Source organism: Dipteris shenzhenensis, chromosome 15 (genome assembly GCF_047967505.1).
Source record: "Dipteris shenzhenensis isolate YYH24624 ecotype China chromosome 15, Dip_SZ_1.0, whole genome shotgun sequence".
Taxonomy (NCBI): domain Eukaryota; kingdom Viridiplantae; phylum Streptophyta; class Polypodiopsida; order Gleicheniales; family Dipteridaceae; genus Dipteris; species Dipteris shenzhenensis.
Genome location: NC_141610.1, coordinates 17,812,391 through 17,830,192, shown reverse-complemented (window position 1 = coordinate 17,830,192; position 17,802 = coordinate 17,812,391). Strand labels below are relative to the sequence as shown.

The 17,802-nt window shown below is 41.0% G+C and overlaps 1 protein-coding gene across 1 annotated transcript; it reads left to right on the top strand.

Annotated features, from left to right (window-relative positions):
- The first annotated feature begins 1,650 nt into the window (after positions 1 to 1,650).
- On the top strand, positions 1,651 to 3,309 carry LOC147893472 (callose synthase 3-like). Its single transcript, XM_087386301.1, has 6 exons — positions 1,651 to 1,817; positions 1,948 to 2,180; positions 2,414 to 2,514; positions 2,739 to 2,869; positions 3,049 to 3,148; positions 3,265 to 3,309. Exons 1-6 carry the CDS (start codon positions 1,651 to 1,653, stop codon positions 3,307 to 3,309), a joined length of 777 nt encoding a protein of 258 aa, XP_087242427.1.
- Positions 3,310 to 17,802: the final 14,493 nt, after the last annotated feature.

Sequence of the window (17,802 nt, the reverse complement as noted above, 5' to 3'; positions counted from 1 at the left end):
GGCATACCTGACTTAGCCCGCCGTCGTCGCCATCACAGTGCCTCCAACGTTTGGTGCTCCTTCAAACGGCCTTCCTTGACCGAAGAGATTGCGAGAAGTCGCCGAAACCGCAGTTGGAGACGAAGATGCACTCAGCACCCGCCGTGCATCATCCCGACCCTGCAGCCTTGGTAGTGAAACTGACTGAGCAGGTGGACTCTGACGCCAATCGACCTCTCCCGGAGCTCCTTGCGTAATGATGTCTCCATGCTCAAGATCACTGGTATGCCACCGCTGTCGCGTCGTTGATGTCAATGGATCAGGAGGTCCTTGCGAGCGTGTGCGCATGCATGCCTACTTGGAAGATAACAACCGCAAAATTCGCTACCACGACCACCGGATGAGGTTCTTCACTGGGATTTCCGCACTTGCTCTACCGTAAGCAGGGTGCTGGGGATCGGATCGCATCAGATGGAGTTCATCTTGAAATCCCCAGATGTGCCCCCTTACCGCAACAATCTCCTCCCGAATCTCGTGCGAAGTGAGTGCAACTGCGTGCAAACCTCTATGTGAAGTGCCTCCGCAATGACAACAAGGAGCGGACGACATGAGCGTGCCCCAAAATATTTTGCCGAAAAGCAAGCAATCGCCAGATCGTGAATTCCTTGCATGATGATAAGAATGCGCATCATGATCGCCAATGTGTAACGTCATCATGAGGTGAGATTTGAATTGCTTCTAGTAAACTACCATGGATCGTAGAATACCTTGCCTGAAATATCGGACGAGAGTTAGCACGGTGGTGCCCAAACGTTTTGCACACAATAGTAACATTGGCTAAAAGCACTTAAGTTCCCATCTTGTGGAAGGGGAAGAAAGATGCTGAGCCGACCGCCAAGCATTTGCAACTGCTAAATCAAAGAGAAGATCACCGAAAAATGAAATGTTCAACTTAAAAGGGTAAAGGCCAGCATTTTGGTGAAGTTGAAAATCAAAGGTAAATGATGAGAGTGAACAATATAATTCAACCCGCTGATCTAACCACCATGCCTGATGAGAAAAAGACGAGTCATCATGACGATTGTGCCATTTAAACCTATGGAGAGCATCACAACTTCGAAAAAGAGAGCAATCAAACAAATTTGGAGATAGCAGATGAATCATGAGAGCGGTGAACAGGATCCAAATCCCGATCGCAAAAGATCCCACAACTCAATCCATCTCTCCCTTTCTCTCAGATTCTCTCTCAGGCCAACGTGTAGCGTCATAAATACGCGCTTTACCAAAAGTCTGCAGCTTTTCGCCTCCTTTACCATCTCTCTCTTCTGTTTATACACACACGCCCACGCCCACAGCCTCAAGCTGCCTCTGCAGACCCTTGTTGCTCTGCACAGTCCAACCCTCCGGAGCCCTTCGTACCTCTCCGCCCAATATCCATTCCTTACTCTCTAGCTTCTCTTCTCTGTAGTAGAGGGCGCGTCGGATTCGGTTTTTCAGCTGGGTCGCTCCTCCAGACGCACCTCGTGATTTGACGGCACGTCCATTCCAACTTCCGTGCTGAGCTTCCGGTATGTTTCAATCTCCTTCCGATTGGGCCTTGTTGCCATCGTTTTGCCTTTCAACTCGATCGCCTGCAATACTTTTAGACCGGCAGTCTGAAGCTCGCTTGAAATGTCGTGCGTCAACCGATCCGCACACGATCTACTGCTTGAATTCTTCGTTTGCGCACACTCGCTCTGGTCCGCTGGAGTTCATAAGCCAACTGTTCTCTTCTTGCTCTTTGCGATTGATTTGGATTATTCAGAACAAGCTCACTGTGCGACCCCTTCTCCAGCGCTGTATACCACAGGTGCTAGTCCTTCGACCTCGATAGGAGGTTTCCTGCAGCTCTTTGATTGGTTTGAAATTATCTTTTCCTTGGGATTCGGTAGTATGAACTGGGCGTTCATGTTTTGAAGTATTTTCCAGGCTAGTTAATTCAGAGAGCTTCAGCCTTGCTGATTCGAAGGACATTGCAAAGATGGAGTCTTCGCAAGGCTTTGAAAGTGGTCCACAAACGCGGCTGGCCAGGACATTCACTGCTGGTGCTGTGTCGGATGTCATGGATCCTGAAGTTGTACCGTCATCTCTTGCTGTCATTGCACCTATTTTACGGGTCGCCAACGAGATTGAACAGAGAGCTCCCCATGTTGCATATCTTTGTAAGACATTTATTTTCCTTTTTCAATTTAGATGTAACACTATTGTTGTTATTGTCCTTATGGAGCGAATAAAATTGACTAGTAGTGCATACGCATAGGTAGAGGTTTCTTTTTGGTTATTGTTGTTACTGTCCGTATGGAGACAATAATATCGACTAGGTAGTGCATGTGTATAGATAATTGATACAAGCAAGTGTGGCTCGAAATGTTGATTGGTTGGGGGGATTTTACAGGCCGCTTTTATGCATTTCATAAAGCTCACGAACTAGATCCTACGTCCACGGGAAGAGGGGTCAGGCAATTCAAGACAGCTTTACTTCTCAAACTGGAACGGGTACGCCTGGAATCTTGTCTACTTCCTTTACATTTCAACTTGTGCGGAAGGGGAGAGTCACAATGCAGAAAAACTTTCGGTGTTCTAAAGACGGGCGTGCTATTTATGCTTATTTCCGTTTTGAGTGCTCTTCTCTTCTGCTCATTGATCTCACTGGTAGCGATGTGCCAAGAGGTATCAGCCATCGCCACTGACTTGTACTCAAATTGTCTACTTTTTGGCAGGATGAACCGCCTACCCATCAACAAAGGACAGCTAAGAGTGATGCACGGGAAATGCAGAATTTTTATCATGAATTTTATGAGAAATATGTCAAGTCACTAGAAAATACTGCCAATGACAATAATACGGATCGGTACGAACCAATATTGATGTCTTCCTATCCCCCTTCTCCACCCTCTGGCTTAGCCTACATAAACAAACATCAATGCTCTGACCATATTTAGGAGGATCTAGTAATAGGATACAGATGTGAATGGTTATTTTGTAACAAATTTTGTGCTCTTTCTAAACAAAGAACCACGTCAAATGCAGTGCGCAATTGGCCAGGACATATCAGACAGCATCTGTCCTTTTTGATGTTTTGCGTGCAGTGAATCGGACAGAATCTCAGACAGAAGCCCTAGCCCCTGAGGTGAGCTGCAAGCCTACAGTTCTATCAGAACTGCCCTCTAAACAGTTGTACAAAATTAATGAGTCCTAACAGTCCAATTGTTCCTGATACTTTTGGCATACATACTCTAAGGACAGATTATGGAAAAGGGCAAGGATGTGGCTGCGAAAAAGGAAATATAGGTTGCATACAACATACTGCCCCTGGATCCAGCTAGTGCACAGCAAGCAATCATGATGCTGCCAGAGGTAATTAAGGAACATAAATATTGGGTGTTTGTCCTTTAAAAGCTAGATAAATTCTTGCTGCCAGAGTAAACGTGTTGTACTTTTTATTGCAAGCTACAGCAGGCACTTTGAAAAGTGCAAGAGGAGTGATATCTACATGTTAAGCCATGGTCCAGTTCCCTTTAAATGCCCTTTAATTCGGTTCTTTGACATGCTGGATTAGACCGTTAAAACATACAGTCAAGCTAAAGGAAGATTAATCTTGTTTTCTGTGCTGTGGTAGTTGGGGCATTATTTGTTTTTACTTGGAGTATGACCAACTAAGTTGAAGTTAATCTTTCTAAGTAAGGAAATTAAAAAAGAGTTAAATTGAGTATGCATGTGCTTTCTAAGTAAGGAATTTAATTTGCATCATTGTAGGAACCGGTACATAAGTGTAAGTGTTTCCTTTAGGTTTTCATGTTTTAGATAATTCTTTCATTTAGTCATTCTTTCTTTCATCCTTTACGGATGTCCCAATCGGGCACCCAGGCTGTCTAGGACATATTGTGATGACCATGGGTTCAGCCATCCTTTGGGCCAAACATGGTGTCAACTCTCCACATGTAAGCCCTCAAATGAGGATAGCACGAAGATGACTTGTAGGAGGACTGAGAGAGGCTACCTCATGGGCAACAGTTCAAGATATGATTGATTTAGATCCACTCTTTAGGGAAAATCTGTTCTTTATGTGGCGCCCACGGGTTGAGGGCCACATGTAAGCCCGGCGGGATAGCAGCCTATACATGGCCCATTAGAGGGGCACATGGTGCTGCAATTGGCCCATCATTTAAGCAGGTATTGATAATTGGACCGATAAAGTTCAATAGTTCTTTATATGTCTTTGTTGAGTTGACAATTTCTGGAGACCTAAGGTCAGTTTGAGTACAAATCGTAATCAATCATGCTGAAAATGGCCATCCAGTACCTAACGGAAATTGCGTGCCTGGCTTGCTCGAATTGATCCACATGGACGTGTGCAACCCACTTTAAACACCTTCAATTGGCTGGCAGATCAAGGTATTATGCAACTTTTATTGATGACTATTCACGCTTCACGTTTGTCTATTTTCTTCAGTGCAAAAAATGAGGTCTTTGGCAAATTGCATTTCAAGGCTTTGGCTGAAAACCAAACCGGAAAAAGAATCAAATGACTCCATTCAGATAACGCAGGTGAGTATGTCTTTGAAGAAAAGAACCGTGTCATGATGGAGATGTCTTGTTGCATGATTCATCACAAAGCAATTCGCCGTTTCCAATGGGCAGAGGCGGCCTAAATCGCAGTGTGTGTCTCAACCGAGTACCTATGCAATCTCTAAGCTTGAGCACACCATATGAGCTATGGCACGGATGATGCCCCAATGTCTGGTAATAAGGCTATCAATAATTATTAGATGCAATAAGATCAATCACAAGCATGGAGTCTTCAGAAAGAAATGATATGTAGAAATAGAACTCATCAAAGCAATTCATAGATTAAGAGAAGATAGAAAGGAACAATTAAGCATTACAAGTCATTATCTCATTAAAAAGACTAATGAATAAGCAATCTAGGCCTTCTAAAGTGGAAGCATAGAATGAAGGGCATTATTGCTCTCCAAGGTGGTCGAATGATATTGGCTCAACCCATTTTCCACCGCTTTACTTTCTTGTGTTTCTTGTCTTTTATATTGTAGATCCAATGTGGAGTTTGAATTTCATTACGCTAGAAGTAATTTGGCTTTAATGGTTGAAATGGTGGTAGCAAACCGTCGTATGGGATTGTGAAAACTTAAACCACATCTAACTCATCTCCTGAAAAATTGAAATGGCGGTAGCAGACCGCCCTATGCAATTGTGAAACTTATCCACTCCTAACTCATCTCCCAGAACGAAATACAGCTGCTAGAGTCAATTTGCACTTGGAAACAAGCCTGAAACTGGGTGGAAACTTCAATCGCAGCAAGAAGGATGAATCACAACAAAATTGCAGATAGTTAGCAAAACTCAATGATCAAGTTGGTAGGTGAATCGTTGCAGAGAGAGAAGATGGGAGAGGGAGGGAGAGAGAACAAGAACACAGCACTAGGGGCCAAAAATAAGGGCTGACACCCCCCCTCCTTGAAGGTCTTTATTACAATAGAAGTCTCTTTGTACAAGGCGGCTCTTGTGGGAGTAGAGTAGTCTGGGTACAATTCTGAATACAACTTGGAGCATAGAGGCCCTCAATTTATAGACTAGGTCAGCCAAGCATGTGCTTTCTTAAAGCTGGGCTTGCTTTTTTCCTCGAAATAGGCGCTTTTCTCTAGAAAGACAAGATTTCTTCAAAATCATGGGCTTTCCCCAAAAACGGCGGCTTTTCTCCATTGAGTGGAGCACCACCTTCAATGCTTTTAGTTCAAGTGGGCCCTTCATTAAATGTGGTGCCACTTGTCTTGTAGTTTTCCCCTTGAAAAGTGGTGGAATTTAGCACTCTCCAAAGTCTTGCACCTTGCACAAACCTGCCTCTCACCCCCTCCCACACACACTTGCAACTCATGGGTTCCTAACTTCCTATCTCATATTCTTTTACCCACTCCCGAGTCCCAAGGGACTTTCACCAAAAACCCATAACCTATGTTTAACGACACTTCAAGTTTCCAAATTTACATGAGACATCCACTTTTTCATTCATAGATCTTTTCATATATTTCGTGGAAACCCTCTCGAGTGGAAAACTAGAGGCTTTCCCCACATAACACAAAAAGCTTTCCTTATTCGTACAATACACATATTTTATCATATTCAGCTACTTGTATTTCAGCCGCCGTAAGCCCTGAAAAGTTATGGGGAATTAAACCTGTGAGGTGGAAAAGTTGAAATTTTCCCCATTTACAAATGTAAAACTTCTCTCCGAACATTGCTCCCATGAGAAGGCAAACCCTCATATCTTCTCCATTCAGATTCTCCTTGTTTAGGCCTCCCAAGAGATGGCAAACATAGCTCTCCTCACACTTTTGAGAGGATTTTTATCTACCAATAGATCCTAGTCATCTGATACGCCCAAACGTAATAGCTAGAAATAGTAAACTCTTGATAAAAGTACTCTAGAAACCTTGAAGATTGAAACCTCATATTGAACCCATGGCCTTAGCATTAAGACAAAATGGCCCAACCATTAGGCTAAAGCCAACATTTATTATGTTTTCCATTAGTTATGTATTTTGATGAATCTTGTGCTTTTTACTGATTCTATATTAACTACATAAAACCACTAGAATTTTGGCCTTACCTCTACATCGGCAACATAGTGATGAGGAAATTCAAAAATTGAACCTCTCATGGAACCACACGTTTTAAACATTTAAACCTTTGGATCCATACGGTAATATAATGAGTCAAATGGTATAGATTTGCTTATTTCTTTGTCACTGTTCATAAAGTACATGCAGTTTTTGACATGTGGAAACCAAAGGGCCACCTTTATTTTCCCATCATATATAATATGTTCCCTTCTACCATTATCTTACACTTACCATAGCCCTATAAGGGCCAACATTGTGATAGCCTTGAACTTCTAGAGAGGATAATTTCCATTGAATCTACTTTTCTTGGGCATCATAGAATCAATCGTGAAGATATTTATTCCCAAGCCTTAGAAGCTCAAGAGTAAAGAAATGGAACCCACCAAGGTTTGTAATTCAATAGAGGATAAGAGCTTATATGAGTTCACTATTATTTTACTACTGAGGAGACCCCTCTACTTGGATTTAGAGAAAGATGTATTTTTCGATTTCCACACAATGTATAGATGATCCTTAAATGAGTAAGTCTTGAGATGAATATAAAATAGTATTACATTATAAGTGACCATCAAACTAAAGGGAAAGTCTAGTAATTCTAGTAGTAAACTTAATAGATTAAATTTCACAAGCTCTATATCCACGCCCCCCCCCCTTCTCACTCTCTCTCTCTCTCTCTCTCTCTCTCTCTTCTGTCTCTAAAATAATACCCTTAGCTTCTTGGCCCTTTCTTTAGAACAACTATTTACCATACCTGTGGATATCCTATTAGAGGGTGCAAATCTAGCTTTTTCTATTGTTAGTTTGTAAAATAGAGTGCCTAGTAAAGCATATGAAATTCTAGTTCGTAGCACCAAAGGTTAAGTCACCTTCACTTCTTCCAATTTAGTAACATTCTACCAAAAACTTAAGGGGGGTAAAGTTCAAGCATATCCATATGTCACACATTGGGTCAAAAATCTATCATTCTCCATATTATCCTAGGTCAGCATAATATTTTCAGCAAGGAAATCTTCATAGCCATTCCCAAGTGAAGGAATCAATGTTCCATAGTGTAGTACATCAAGGATCAACTTCATGCAAATATGGTAGAAAAATACACCAACTCACCTGCAACCATCCACCACAAACAACAAAGTGTCAGTCCATGGTGGGAAGATAGGCTTCAGTGTTGGTGATTAGTTTTTATCCATGTCGTCCTACTAGTAAAAACACAAATCTATCATTCGTGCATGATGACAAAGGAATAATATTGGTATAGTACTACTCTTAAAAATTTACCAGGGTTAAAATTCATAGTTGAATAGGTTTGTCCAAAATATCACACTATGTTCTTAACAAAAATCACTAATGTACTAGTCATAGTATGGGTCCATCATTTTTCATTTCGTATTACCCCTTATCTTGTTCCTATCACCTATATACTTTCCACCATGCTATTCTAACTAGATTAAGGGTATAACTAATGTAAGATATTTCTCTTAATGTTATGAAAAACCAAATCATTAAAAACTAGTAATCTATGTTAAAGTTCATTAAAAAGTTATTAGCAGCAAATTAAAGGATTAATAGTGTAGAAAATTATTTTAATCTTGCAAGGAAAAAATAAATAATGCATTCATAGTACTCATCAAGGATACTCTCATAATATTAGAATTTATTCTCTAGAAAATAAGATCACCTGCATTCCTTTATCACAAGTGTGAGGCACCAACTCAAAGGATCAATAATCCGATCTATATTGTAATATAATCCCCCCCCTTCCCCCCCAAATAAATAAATAAATACATACACACACACACACACACACACACATATATATATATACTATCTGGAGGTATAATATCTCAACAGGAACCCAACACAGTACATCTCTTTTTCGATGTTCAGTAGTTTTCTTCCAACACCATGATGTGGGGGACCCCCTCTAACACAACAATAAGATCACTGGTTCTCCGTAGCTCATTAGCCGAGGAGAGCCTTCCTCGGCTTCCTTGGATTCGAGCCAGTCCTTGGTAGTCTCTTCTGAGCACGAAGGGCTCCTATATGTCACATACAGTGTTCTTGGGTCAATGTTTGCTTGGGTGTAGCCATTTTTGGTGAGGTTTAGGGCATTTTTTTACATAGGTATCTTGCCTAACCCGATTGCTCAATGAAATTCTCATGAAATTCGATAAACTTTTCCTTCATGTTATAGTACACATTCTAATCTTGAACATGAAACCAAAAAAACATGGAATAAATATTCAAAACAAGACTGTTAAAGCATTACAAGTACTATGTTGCATGTGGAGCTAGGCTATAACAATTTATTCAAAAAAATCAAAATTTTGTTCTATATGCAACCAAGTAATCATTCAAAAGTACACTATGTCAGCTTCTCCTTAGCCCAACGGCAAAACTAATTGAGAATCTTAAGGGACTCCAACATTGTGCTAAAATTATGCACACCCATTCTAGGGCACGCTCCATAACTTTTTCTTGATTTGTTGAAAACCAAAATGTATTGAAAATTTGGAATCCACACTAGTGTTGGGAAGTTGTGGGAGAGAAGAGATGCATCATGACAAGAGTTGAGAACACCAGTGAAGACCAAAATGTGTATTCTATTCATTGTGAGAGAGAAGCCTTTCATTTATAGACTAGGAGAGAGGGTGTCCTAGACCATAGGCACATTTTCTTACTCAAAGCCAATGAGCCCTACATCATCGAGACTTCCTAAATCTTTGACAGCTCCTTAAGAGGACGCCTCGTATTGCATCACCACCTGTGTCATGGTCTTAGACACCTCATAGTAGTAAGTGTGCTATACTACACACACACACACACACAAAAAAAAAAATGAATAGTAAATGTATCTCACACACACAGACACTTATTTCTTTACACACGAACACACACACACACACACACACATGAATACTTCCCTAACTATGAATTATTCTTTTATGTACCCCCTTGAAATCTTCCCTTTACACTTTCTTTTTAACCACCCCACATACCAAGCCTACTAATCGTCCCATACCTCCTCTAATCCCTTCTTAACCCATGCACTCATTCACTCCTTACTCCACTTGTGACTTAAACTTCACTTGTGGCTAAATTGTTTTTTTTGAATTATCTAAGAATCCATATGGTTGTCTATATTCCTAGGTAAAGTGATAACAAGCCGGGGAAAACATGCATTACCTATCTATCCAAACGTAACTATGATGTTCTAACACCTAGTAACTTGGACTGCCTCAGGATTCGACATCTTTTTTCAATATTATGTTTGTCAAACTCAATGTTATTAAAATTTCTTAATTTGATAAAAAATTTTACAAACTCTAGTTGCATTTTTCAACTTAGATGTCTCAAATATTTTTTCCTTACATGTTTTACTTTTTAACTTTTTATCCAATTGATGGAATTAATTGTATGGCGCAATTATTAATGGCACTTTTTAATCTAAACACACACTTTGATTTCCCAACTAGCCTTTGGTTGAGCTAGTGCCAAACAATTAATTCACATCCATTGGATAATTCTTTAGCATGAATAATCCCTAGTCATGTTGTTGTGATCCACCTTATTTTTTACTAACTTTTGTATCTATTTTGTAGAAGTGGTTTATGCATTTACTATTGGCATTAGTTTTAAATTTTGACACTTATCATACAAATCAAGTTTTATTCACTTATTATCAATAGGTGGGGAGTAATTTTGGTTTAACATTCTATTAAAACACTAGATCTTTCCTTGTTTTAGTCGACATCATCCTCCCGACATATCTTTCTGCAACATCAAATCCCATGAAGAGTTTGCTTTGGATTTATTTACATGGAATGATGTTCTATAGATGGGGCTTCTAAATGTTGAAGGTTACTGCCAATTGCCAAAGAAAGATGTTCTACCAATTGCCAAGAAAGCTGTTCTGCCAAATAATATATTTTGCAAAAATATATACTGCCAAAAAATCTACTCCGTCAAAAAGTACTTTGCATACTGAAAGGGCTTTTTGCTTGCCAGACGGGCTTAATGCCTGCCAGATGGGCTTTATGCCTACCTAATAGGCTTTATGCCTGTCGGTGAAAAGATTGTTATCTACTAGATAGAAAGAAAAAAAAGATGTTCTACAAAGAAAAAAAGAGTTGTTCTACCAAACAAGCTATTCTACCAAAAGAACTAATATGGCAAAAAAGCTATGTGAACATTGCAACTGTGAAGACATGGGAAAAAGTTCAAGTTTTCCCTCTACGTTCAAATGGCGTGACAAACAATGACTCACCACAGTTTGGGGAGGGTTTCGATGACCTCGCTAACTGTTTGAAAGAGGGGTATAACTTTGCAGTTGTCACTGCCTCTTGAGAGAACGAGGAAGATGATCCATACTTTGTGTTGCAGTGCATAAAACCTAAGCACAAAGTTGAGGAACTTTATAATTTTAATCATGGCTAACCTATGGCAATTTACATTTCACCAAACATGATAATTTACATGTCGCCAAACATGATAATTTTCATGAAAAACAAACATGACAATGGCTTGTCATCATATTATATAAGTTCAAACTGTGCATGAAAGCACTTGTAGATTTTGGGCAAAGTATACATTTCATGCCACAAATGATAGGAGCAAAGTATACATGTGCTCAGTTTGGAAAATTTATAGTTACATATAGAGGAAATAATGTGTTAGTAAAGTGAAACAAGAGTTCTTGAATAGTTTTAATTCAAGAGCAAATAATGTTACCTATATCATTTTGTGCCAATCATGTGACTTGAGACCACTTAGTTTTCCATTAGAAGTAAAGGAACCCTTCACGTTATGCATATATCTGGTTGGGGGTTTCATACTTGCAATAACACTTTTCACATAGTTATCTTCTATTTTTGTCAACCCACAGCACCTTTGATAAAATTGCCTTGCCATGAGAGTGCTCTCAACGGAAGCAAGAATGGAAGAGGGAGAGAGAGGGAGAGAGAGAGAGAGCCACACAAGTTTTTGGTCGGTGCAGAACACCCTAATCTTCTTTTTCATTCATTTATATATGTGCTTGAGTATTGTACATAACCGGGGTAAAGGCACAGTGACCTTTAACCCCCACAACCTCCCACTTCAAGGACAATGTGCCTTTAAAGGACAACAACCAGTGAGCATACTATCCAATGCCCATCAATACATGACAATACTCAAACCGCTGACTAGGTAGACTCTTCGTCAGCATATCTGCAGGGTTATCATCTGTATGAACCTTGACAAGCCCTATGCGCTTGTCCTCAAGTACCTCCCTGATGAAATGGTACCTGACCTCAATGTGTTTGGTCTTTGCATGAAAGATCGGATTCCGTGCTAGCTGAATAGCACTCATGGAATCACTATGCAATGTCGGTACACTTGTATGAATCCCCAAATCTCCCACTAGTCGATCAAGCCATATAGCTTCCTTGCAACCCTCTGTGGCTACAACATACTCAGCCTCTGTGGTAGACAAAGCAACGCACTTCTGTGCGCGAGACATCCACGACACTGCACCACCTGTAAAGGTGAACACATAACCAGAAGTGAATCTCCTACTATCCACATGCCTTGCATAGTCTGAATCTGTGTATCCAAGTACACGCATGTCTCCTCTACCAAAGCAAATGCACATCTCCTTGGTACCCTTCATGTACCTCATGATGCACTTAACTGCCTCCCAATGCCTCTTTCCCGGATTAGCCATATACCGGCTAACAACTCCCACTGCAAATGCAATGTCTGGTCTAGTAGCTATCATAGCATACATAAGACTCCCAACCGCTGATGCATAAGGAACCTTGGCCATCATGGCCCTCTCCTCTTCTGATCTGGGACTATCTGTATGACTCAGTTTCACATATGGAGGCAATGGAGTACTCATTGCCTTCCCCCCCTCCATATTGAAATGTTGCAATACTTTTGTAACATACTCCTTCTGTGAAAGCCAAAGGAGTTTCCCACTCTGATGACACATGATGCGCATACTAAGAATATGACATGCAAGTCCCAAATCCTTCATATCAAAGGCCTCATGCAACTTGGCCTTTAATGCATCTAGCTCATAAGTATTCTTGCTAGCCAATAGCATATCATCCACATATAGTGCCAGGATTATCAGGCTATTATCCTTAGCCCTTTTAGTGTAAGGCAGCGATCAATTTCACTCCTTCTAAAACCCTAGGACTGAATGAAAGCATCAAACTTCTGATACCATTCTCTAGGTGCTTGCTTAAGACCATAGAGACTCTTCTTTAGCTTGCAAACTAAATGTTCTTTGCCCTTTTCTTCAAAGCCTTCTGGCTGCACCATGTAAATTTCCTCATGCAAATCCCCATGCAAGAAAGTTGTCTTGACATCCATCTGTATAAGCTCCATATCCTTTGCTGCCACTAGTCCAAGCATGCATCTAAGTGTGGTCATCTTCATAACCGGAGAGAATATCTCATCAAAGTCCACACCCTTCTCTTGCTTGAATCCTTTAGCGACCAAACGGGCCTTGTACCTAGGCACATCATCACCTGTGACCTTCATTTTGTAGACCCATTTACAAGGCAATGCTTTCTTTCCATGTGGCAAAGAAACCAAGACCCAAGTCTTATTCTTCATAAGTGAACTCATCTCTGATTGCATTCTCTGATTGCATAATAGCATACTCCCACTTGCGTTGATCCTCGCGCATCATAGCCTCTTTGTAGCAAGAAGGCTCCCCGCAATTAGTAAGCATCACATAGTCTACCCCTGGAATAAACTTATCAGGCGGTCTAGACACTCTAAAAGATCTTCTCAAGGGCATTTCAGCTTGCTGTCCCACCTGCATATCAGCCACATTTGGCTCATCATTTCCACCAATAGATGATCCATCATCTACCCTTGATTGTATACCTATGGGAGTACTTGGTGGTACCATTTCTTACACATTTGGTGCATGGACAGCTTGCTGTCTATCAACATATGCAGGTGGATTCACATCCTGGAAAGTGATTCTCCTCATTTCCACATCCCTCATGGGTGCCTTATGCATCTTCTTCTCATTGAAGACTACATCATGGCTGCATATGATCTTCTTTGCTTTTGTATCCCAGAGACGATAGCTCCTCTCTCCACTTTCACCATAACCCAGAAAGATGCATTTCCTAGACTTAGGATCTAGCTTCTTTCGAAGCTCTTTTGGCACATGTGCATATGCCTCACACCCAAATATACGCAAATGAGAGTAAGAGGGCTTCTTGCCACTCCATGCCTCTTCAGGAATACCACCATCCAAACTCTTACTAGGTGATCTATTGATCACATGCATTGCAGTCTTCATTGCCTCAGCCCAAAAACCACCAAAAAGACTTACATTGGAAAGCATGCATTGCAACCTTTCTTGAATGGTACGGTTCATCTTTTCTGCAACTGGATTTTGCTCTTGAGTACGAGGGGACGTGAGCTCCCTCTTAATCCCACGTGTATCACAGAAATGCTGAAAGTCATGAGAGAGATACTCTCCACCATTGTCAGTCCGTAGGCATTTAAGCATTCTACCTGACTGATTCTTAACCATTCCCTATGGGGAGTAACATGGAATGAAGCACCAGAATCCAAAATCCAATCCTAGGAATATGCATCATCTGAAGTGGTAAGCAACTCTGTAGATAAACTAGACATGAAGAGAACGTCATTCTCACTATCATGTGTGACTGCATTGATCTCCTCGATCTTCACTTTTCCTTTGTCCTCCCTTGGACTCTCTTCCTTTTGATTTGCACCCCAATTTGCATTCTTTTTCTTATCCTTTTGCTGTCTTTTCAGCTTGTAGCAATCCTTTTTCATATGGCCCTTCTTGCCACAATGGTAACACTCAATGTTTTGTGCCCTGGATTTGCTACGTGACTTCCCTCTTTCTTGGGACTTCCCCTTGAACTGTGATCTGTCCCTTTACACATTTAAGGCTGCATCCTGCTTGTTGCCATCCATAGACTTCCATCTAATCTCCTCGGCCAACAAGCTACCCACAACATCATCAAATTTCAGTACTCCACCAGGTGCAGAGTTACTGACAACTATATGGAAGGTATCCCATGAGGATGGCAATGAACATAAGAGAAATATTGCCTGTCTCCACATCAAAATTCATCTTCTGAGCCTGAAGCTGGCTGAAAATATTATTGAATTCATTCAAGTGAGAAGCAATGGAGACCCCTTCCTTCATCTGCAGCTCAAACAACCTCTTCATGAGGTAAACTTTATTAGAGGTAGTTTCCTTCTCATAAGTGGCACACAGTTTCTTCCACAAATCTTCCGTAGTCTGCTCATTTACTACTATGAAATAAACTGACTCTGCAAGATGAAGTCTAATAGTAGACTTTGCTAATGCATCCAACTCATTCCAATCATCCTTAGACATATTTGCAGGCTTAGCTTCAATCCCTACCAAGGGTTTAATCTGCTTCTTTTGAATAAGCACATCCCTTATTTGTTCTTTCCACAAAGAAAAGTTTGTCCCATCAAACTTTTTAATGCTGAAAAACTCCTTTTCATACATGGAAGAGGATGCCATGATGCAAATGAAACAAAATCCCAAATGCTAGTACCTGCAAGAGAGAATCACACCAAATACTAGGTGCAGTAAAATGTGTATGCCACAATAGAGTGAAATATCACCAAAACTCAAAGCTCAAAGCATCAAAAGATGCATCTGACTCATGTGCATATACTATGCATCCATATGAGCAAATTTGGCCCAAAAGAAAATGCCAATAAGTGCCAAATGACTCAAGCATAAACACCGTCCACTGGCATATGCATCAATAATATCTCATCCAAGAGAGCATAGCACTATCAGTGCATCACCTGCAATGTGTCAAAGCTGTCCCTCAGCATAAAATAGCATCCATGTGCAAAGCGTCCATAAAAAATAGCATCCCACAAGGCAATTTGGGCCTATCAGCGCATCCAATAAGGACCATAATGCATCCAAATGGCCTATAAATCATCCAATGCAACCCAATGCACACCACAAATGAGCGCACACTACTCAAACTACAACCAGAGTGATCTACATAAGGTATGCTCAAGAAATCATAGTCCCACGGTAATGACTGCTACTGAAAATAGAACCTGAGATGCCTCAAAACATGGGCGCCATTGCATAATCGGAATCAGCAAGAAAATCTGCAAATATCTCTCTTCTGCCATAACTCCAAAATCCCAACCGATGAGTGAGCAATGGGAGTCAACACTTATCCACTGCCATGTGGTATAAATCTAAGGTTTCAAAACCTTAGAATGAAAAATGCATAACAGAGAGACGAAATCGAATACACAGAGATCTATAACTCTGAAAATCCTCCACCGAATTGCGCAAGAACTGATAGGTAGGGGTTTTTGGATGTCCAGAACGCAATGGGATAGACGGTTTTGGAAACTGTGGTCTCAATCACTGGGTCCAACACACGGATTGAAAAACGTTTTTGGAAACAGAGCTATTTGTAAACTCCACTGGAGTGCGAATGATGAGCAACATAGAAGTTTTGGGACCTCCTGAGTCCATCGAAACTAACAGATCTGCAAATGGTTGCTGCAAACTTGAGTTCCAACACCCGGGCAAAAAACTCAAAAACTGACACAGTGAATCAGAAATCCAATGAAATGATCCCAGATTCAAGAATGAAGGTGTTTCCAAGCTCCTGAAGTGAAGTGGACACCAAAAGCAAGCAATAGTTGCCTCTACAAGTCAATACGGAGTCTCTGTCATCGAACGGAACAGGGAAAAGCTCAAAAAACGACTTTTTCTTGGAAAACACTTAACAGGCTCTCAAAACCACTTCGCAAAACCAAAGTAACTTTTCCAAAGGTTCCTCCAAGGTCTCTGCACACTCGGATGCAAGTAAAGTCGCCCATTTTTAAGGTCTTACCTCTATCCGTCTTATTGGAGCATGGCATTCAGGCGATTGACTTTAGGAAGTAGGCACTCGTTCTTGCTCATCACCCATCGATACTCAAACATAGCATCATGCACTATGATGCTTGAAAAGGTGAGGTCTTCTCACGATGCACTTTGCGGCACAGGCTATGAACCGTCTACACCATCATCCCCCTCTACACCTTCATCTCTCACGACTTCACACACATTCATAAACAATTCAGAGCTTGTCACAGAAACTACACAGATGCACAATATGGCGAATGAGTACACTATGTATGATATAACAACTATGAGCACATATGTAACAAATGGCATGTACTTCACTTACCTAAAGTCAAGCTTCCCACATTAGTAGGTGGTCTTGCAACGACAGGGACAAAGGTGGTGCTGCTTGTCCTTGGTTGCGTTGGCTTTTTGCTATGTGTCCTGGGTTGGGAGGCAAAGTCTGCAGGCACATCCAACACGAACTTTGCATATAACATCTTTGCAAAGTAAATTGGCACGGCTCCACTATGGGGCTTATCAGATTTGATCATGCAATGAATGTAATATGCATTCTCCCTCATAACTAGGTGGTGACAGTTTTTAATGGGGCACCGCCCATGTGAGGCATCGCCACAATCCCACACAGTTGTTATATCATTGTTGGAGAACACTGCATTGATGTCGTCACACTTCCAACCATTTGGATCATGAAAGACATGTGCATTGGCAATTGTGCATGCCTCATCTCTTCTTGTTGATTTCAGGGTAGCATCAGCCATGTCCATTATGTGCTTCATTGCTTGCTTTCCCCTCACATTTGCGAAGGACAAATTGATGCAATGGGATCTAGAGTCCTAATGTCTAAGGTTGTCAGCATGTGAACACATGGTGTGCCTGGATAGGTGTCAGTAGGTGTGATTGATGATGTGTCAATCCAGTAGGTGTGTGATTGAGAGAATCATGGAACTGATTGAGAGATTTGTGGATCTAGATGCTCTACTGAGCTCACATGTGATGTCACTACTGGATGTAACTCAAGCCTATATATCATGCATGTCTCGCTTGAATAAACTCTCTCTCCTTTTCCTCACTTGATCAATCCTTCTTGCAACTCCAACATGTGGTATCAGAGCATTGGTTCACTCTCCTTGAGACCTCCTTGAGTGCCATGTCATCATCTTCTTCCTCACACTCTCTTCTTCTCCATTTTTTCCTCTTTTGAGCAGAATTTCCAAGTGCTTGCTCTCCCAA

Bases quoted from the DNA above. Each gene is read 5' to 3' on its own strand.
- LOC147893472 (XM_087386301.1), top strand. From the start codon at position 1,651: ATGTCGTGCGTCAACCGATCCGCACACGATCTACTGCTTGAATTCTTC. The intron at 2,870-3,048 runs GTACGAACCAAT...CGTCAAATGCAG, and splicing joins AATGACAATAATACGGATCG to TGCGCAATTGGCCAGGACAT. The intron at 3,149-3,264 runs GTGAGCTGCAAG...CTCTAAGGACAG, and splicing joins CAGAAGCCCTAGCCCCTGAG to ATTATGGAAAAGGGCAAGGA.